General features: G+C 40.7%; 1 protein-coding gene across 1 annotated transcript; it reads left to right on the top strand.

Moving 5' to 3' along the window:
• Positions 1–448: 448 nt before the first annotated feature.
• On the top strand, positions 449–3,128 carry LOC117449952 (golgin subfamily A member 6-like protein 22). Its single transcript, XM_071203644.1, has one exon. It carries the CDS (start codon positions 565–567, stop codon positions 2,176–2,178), a length of 1,614 nt encoding a protein of 537 aa, XP_071059745.1. The 5' UTR covers positions 449–564; the 3' UTR covers positions 2,179–3,128.
• Positions 3,129–6,511: the final 3,383 nt, after the last annotated feature.

The raw sequence follows: 6,511 nt of genomic DNA on the forward strand, positions 1-6,511 counted from the left end.
ACAATAGATACGTTATTTCCCCTGTGCAATTCTCCATTTACCCAACAATAACACATAATTATCCTTGTGTTTATTTATCTGTTTGATTAATAAACACAAGTTGGAGTCCGTCAGGACCGAGGGTCGGAGCAGCTCATTTGCTTTACAGAATATTACACCCGGAAGTAAGTATTCTCTCCGCTTCGCTTGACAAACCCCGTGATAGTCCTCAAGCTCTGTGATTGGAGAGTGTGCTCCGAGGGTTACGCCGAGCGTCGAACAACACTTTGAAATGGGATGGAACCACGGCAGACTGTCCAAAACTGGATTTGAACGGATCCACCGCGAGTGTTCCGTCATAGAACATCAGAGACATCTGTGATGTCATAATGATGTCACAGGAGTCTGAAGGAAGATTGCAAGGGCATTCATGTGCATTCACTCGTCACTCTTCACTCCAGAGCTGTAAGTGGTGAGACGCATTCAGACGACCTTCACAACCTTCACAGTCTTCAGACAGAACACTTCTTCCAAAGAGAAATAGATTATTCTACCTACTCACAACACAAGTCTACAGACGGTGCCATGGATAGAAGAAGCCACCAGAACTACCCGAGGGGAAACCCGAGGCCATTCGACCATGGAGCAGAAGCCGATCGAGCTTACAAGCAGATCCACCGCAGAAATGGCCAGATAAACGGCCTGGAGGAGTATCATGGGGCATTTCAGTTGGAGAGGACGAAATTTTTCCACAGTATGCGCAAACAAAAAGACAAGATCAAACGTCTTGAGAAGCTCCTGAAGTACAGGGACTCAGGGCTCCACAAAGAGAAAAAGCTGGCTGACACCATCATGGAGAATATTGAAAATGCAGAATGCCAACACAAGAGGCAGATGGACCAAATGGTGGCAAGGCATGAGGCAGAGAAAGGAAATTTCTCTGGTGAGAAGGACCAGGCGACATCTGACAGCGTGAACAATGATGTTCCCCTGCAGTGTGACCCAGAGATCATCAAACTGAGGATGAGGAAAGGGGAAGAACTCCTTGAGTGGGTGACCATCTTGGAGGATAGAAACAGCGATCTGGAGGAACAGATGAGAGAGCAGGAGGAGAAGTTCTCCAAAGACCTGGCCGATAAGAGTCACACCTGGGAGACTGAGAAGCAACAGATGGTGACAACACTAAATGAGGTGACTCAGGAAAAGAACAACATGACCAAGGAAACCCTGACCTTGGAGTCTGAGTTCAAACAGGTGGAAGCTAAATTAAAGCAGGTGGAAAAGGAGAAAGATCGCCTGGCCGAGAATAACCTGAGCTGTGAGACGGACATCAAACAGCTGAAGGAACAGGTGAGAGAGCAGGAGGAGAAGTTCTCCAAAGACCTGGCCGATAAGAGTCACACCTGGGAGACTGAGAAGCAACAGATGGTGACAACACTAAATGAGGTGACTCAGGAAAAGAACAACATGACCAAGGAAACCCTGACCTTGGAGTCTGAGTTCAAACAGGTGGAAGCTAAATTAAAGCAGGTGGAAAAGGAGAAAGATCGCCTGGCCGAGAATAACCTGAGCTGTGAGACGGACATCAAACAGCTGAAAGAACAGGTGAGAGAGCAGGAGGAGAAGTTCTCCAAAGACCTGGCTGAAAAACAGCTGAACTGGGAGCAGTTTGTCCAACGCAAGGAGACGGATTTCAAGCAGTTGGAAAACCAATTGGAAGATCAGAAGAAGAAGTTCTCCAAAGACCTGGCCCTGAACCAGGAGAGCTGGGAGTCCAAGGTTAATTTGGTGGAGACCAAATTAAAGGAGGTAACTCAGAAGAAGGACGACCTGGTCAAGAAACACCAGAGCATGGAGACCAAGCTTCACCTGATGGAGACACAACTGAAACAGGTGGAGGAGCAGAGGGACGACCTGGCTCAGAGAAGACTGAGCTGGGCAACGACTGAGAAAAAGATGAAGGAGGAAAAGGAACTTCTGGAAGACCTCTGTCTTCACATGAAGAATAAGAGCAGAGGTGTCTTCTCTCGCTGGAGGGGGGAGACTGAGGATAGAGACGTTGCCTTGCAGAAAATGATAAGCAAGATGCAAGAGAAGGAGATGAGGAAGAAAGCCAAAGACGCGAGAAACACCTCCTCAGAGGAGATGGAGGAAGCTTCTGGTGATTCAGCATTACTGTTACCAGCTGGACAACAGTAACTCCCTCCCTCCATTTCCCTCACCCCCTCCCTCCTTCACTTTTTGCTCAGATAGGGTTTTCTCCTGGAGCTCAGGTTTTCCCGAAATCCATATTAATAAGGAATCAAAAAAACACCAACACTAAGTCCCTCCTCCATTAAGTGCAAGTCAAAACGACATTTCACAAAATATTACAGCATTTCACAAAACAGCATTTCACAAAACGCCACAGCATTTCACATTTTACGGAAAGGGTATTCTTTTAGGGAGAACACTTCTTGTTTGTGATTGGACAGAGCCAGCCAGAGAAGCACTGCTGTGATTGGTTGTTTTTGCTGCCAGTCAAGAAATTACGCTTCGTGATTGGTCCGCACCCGGCCGACAGCACCACGTATTTCCTGTTTGGTACTGTTCAGCTGTTTCTTCACACATTTTAAACTGAGTTGGAAAGAATGGAAGAAGAGATGTAAATCTTAAGGGAATATTTTAACGAAGGGTATACATACGATGTTATCCTCGACATGCTGTCAACCCATCACGACATCAACATGTCCCTTAGAACCAGGGGTGTAGTGCAGCTGTGACTACCCGATTTGCATCTCTGCCCGATTTGCATTGCGCAAGCGCGAAATGGACTGCCGTATTGGACAGCTACATACGGCAACCCAAATAGGACACTTGACGTCTAGACGGCTGCCCGATTTGCATTGCGTGTGCGCGAGTCATAAACGTCTCAAATATCTATACAAAGATCTTTTATGTAATTGTATTTAATTTGAAATAAAATGAAAGACATTAACAGTTAATGTAATTATATATGAATTATTAATGCCATACACTTTTGCATACATTCATAGTAGGGCTGCTCGATTATGGCAAAAATCATAATCACGATTATTTTTGGTCAATATTGATATCACGATTATTAAATACGATTATTCATTGACTTTGAAAACATCCATTTATTGAACTTTAAAATGTTGTAAAATAATCATTTGAATACCCTGAACTTTAAGTTTAATTCAACTGAAAAACCAATAAAAAATAAAATCATACATTTATATCTACATTTGAATAAATAATATCAAAATAATAAATACCAATAAAGAAGATAAACAAATATGTTGTAGCGCACTTCCACAACCTACTAAACATATATAAATATGATAACTAATGTCACTCACAACCTGTAATGTTTAATTATACTGCTACACGCAGTCCGGCTTGACGAGTTAGTAAAGGTTGACTGTACGCTAGAGACTGGAGAATAAAGACACGGCAACTAAAGCTTCCCTTGTAACGTGTTTATATGGATTTATTAAACAGACTGCAACTGCAAGTCACAACACAACCTGGTCGAGAGGGCTTTTAGGGAGGGGGGCGGCAGCGCACGCGCGGGCAGGATGTATAACGCAAGACAAATTGAGAGCATCATTGCGAAAGGGAATGCAGCAAAATAATCGTTTTTTTTCGAATAAATTCTTTTCATAATTGTTGCAAGCCAAAATCGTAATCGAGATTAAAATACGATTAATTGCACAGCCCTAATTCACAGTAAATATTTCTTCAGTATGATAGCTGTCTAACAGAAGTAACATCTATTTCTCACTTATTCTGAGAATGTACTTAACCCAATAAAAGGATTTGTTAAATAATAGTGAAGTCACGTTGTAATAACAATAACTCATCTCTCTCGTTCAGATTAATGTTGTCAGATTTTTTTTCTGCTTTGCGAAACAAATGTCCTATTTGAGTTACCGTATGTAGCTGTCCAATATGGCGGACCATCTCGCGCGTGCACAATGCAAATCGGGCAGAGATGCAAATCGGGTAGTCACAGCTGCACTACACCCCTGGTTCTAAGGGACATGTTGATGTCGTGATGGGTTGACAGCATGTCGAGGATAACATCGTATGTATATCCTTCGTTAAAATATTCCCTTAAGATTTCCATCTCTTTTTCCATTCTTTCCAACTCAGTTTGAAATGTGTGAAGAAACAGCTGAACAGTACCAAACAGGAAATACGTGGTGCTGTTGGTCGGGTGCTAACCACTCATGAAGCGTCCTTTCTTGACTGGCAGCAACAACAACCAATCACAGCAATGCTTCTCTTGTCTCTGTCCAATCACAAACAAGAAGTGTTCTCCCTAAAGGAATACCCTTTCCGTAAAATGTGAAATGTTGAAGTGTTTTGTGAAATGCTTTAGCGGCGTTTTGTGAAATGCTGTAGTGTTTTTTTAAATGTCTTTGTGTTATATGAAATGCTGTAGTGTTTTGTGAAATGTTGTTTTGACTTGGACTTCAGGGCCACCGTACCCTCACTCCACCCCAAACTCCATCATCCATAACGCCCCCCCTTCCACTTTTGGGTTTTCTCCTGGAGCTCAGGTTCGCCCGCAACAAATGTTCCTAATACAATTAGGATTAGAAAGATCTGATTTCAAAATAAAATACAAATTCAAATCTATCTTTTTACGCGTGTGCCTCACTGTGTAAATACAGTATAGCCTACATTATTTACTGTATCACATTTTGGTTACTAAAGTACTTCTACTTATTCATTGTATGTTTAATCAACACTTTCATAAATAAAACAACCTATGGTATGAAATATAAAATTGTGTTTTTATATTTGTTTCACTGTAGACATTCAATTCCATATATTTTTTAACTGTGTTCATACAAGCTGGTGAAATATTCTGGGACTTTAATACTACATATTTTGAGGTGAAGCCGAAAATGTAATTGTATTGACTGAAACATGGTGTCACTTTTAAAATAAAAACAAAAAATGTATATATGCCTTATGTGATGTGATTTTAATTCAACAACACAAACATTTAAAACCTCACTTAAGAAAAATTAAAACTAATTATTATCTGCAAAACTTTGTTAAAATCCTGCAAAAAAATTTGTAGGAACATTTCTCAACCCATTTATGGACACAAGTTAATCAACTCCCATTTAAAATCACCTAATTATGGTATGGATAGGGGTTAAGGTTAGGGTTAGTACAAATTGTACAGCATATCTAAAAAGAAGTCACTAAAGCTGTCAGAAAATGTAACTGAGTAAAAAGTAAAATATTTTCCTGTGAGATTAAGGGATTTTGAAAAGTATAAAGATGCATGGACATTTTTATTTTATTTTATTTTATACTTAAGTATATCACTTAGGGAACACTGGGACATGATATTATAATTGATAGCCAAGGCTCTAGATTAAAAAGTGTTTATAATACAATACATTATTGTATGCCGTAACGGCACTTTGAATTGCCTTGTGTTGAAAGGTGCTATATAAATAAACTTGCCTTGCTCGAAAAACACGTCACAGTCCACGAAAAAATTCACATATTATGGGAAATTAAAAAAATTACTACTTAAAAATACACAAGTACTATCTTCAATGGTGCACACCTGCATTGAGTTCTGAACAACAACAAAAACAGAATTTTTAATCATACATTGTTTTGAACTTACCTTCAAACTCACCTCTACAGTTGATAGATAGATAGATAGTTAGGTAGATACTTTATTAATCCCAAATAGGGAAATAATTTTTGTTGCAGGACCAGTGTGCTCAACATTAAAATGCAAATACTTAAAACCTGTTAAGCCCCAAGGTCCCCGCCGGCAGGTACTTTTTAAAAATAAAATTCACGACACCACTGTGTCTCAGGGGATCTTAATATTTAAGAACCTATGAATGTGTTATACCAACACATCCTCACTCCCAGGTCGGCCTATGTTGACGTTATGTCAAGTCCCCTGCCGGCTTTTTCCAACGCAAGGGGGGGGGCCTTAGCGTCCATTTTCAACGCAAGGGGGGGGGCCCTTAGCGTCCATGTTCAACGCAAGGGGGGGGGGCCTTAGCGTCCATTTTCAGCTTTCCGGGATGTCCATGTGCTTCTATGGACACTCATGGAAGCACGGCATTCGTTTGTGTCGACTGCCCTTAAAGGCAATGTGAGCGTCCATTCTCATTGGATAGCGGAGAATTTTACACCCGGAAGTAAATATTCCTCTTACTGTCGATTGATTTTACAGTGATATCTGCACTACTCATCGACTAAAAAACACCAGATTATCCTTGTTAATTACACAACATTGATTGGTTTAAATTGTGTGCAATGCTTTTGTATTTTTCCCCTTCGATTCGGAGAAACAAATCTTTTTTCGGAGTAAAGGATGGCAGAAGACACTACACTACCCAGAATCCCCAGCTATCATTTCTCCCTGCAGAAAAAGAAAACATGGCCGAACTTCGTTTTATTCTGGGTGTAAAATGCCTATTTTAAAGTTAGTTTGGCTATTAAAATGCGTTTTGATGTCATTTGATGCGAGAAATAT

This window comes from Pseudochaenichthys georgianus, chromosome 7 (assembly GCF_902827115.2).
Source record: "Pseudochaenichthys georgianus chromosome 7, fPseGeo1.2, whole genome shotgun sequence".
NCBI classification, from domain to species: domain Eukaryota; kingdom Metazoa; phylum Chordata; class Actinopteri; order Perciformes; family Channichthyidae; genus Pseudochaenichthys; species Pseudochaenichthys georgianus.

Excerpts from the sequence above, each read along its gene's own strand:
- LOC117449952 (XM_071203644.1), top strand. The coding sequence starts at position 565 with ATGGATAGAAGAAGCCACCAGAACTACCCGAGGGGAAACCCGAGGCCA.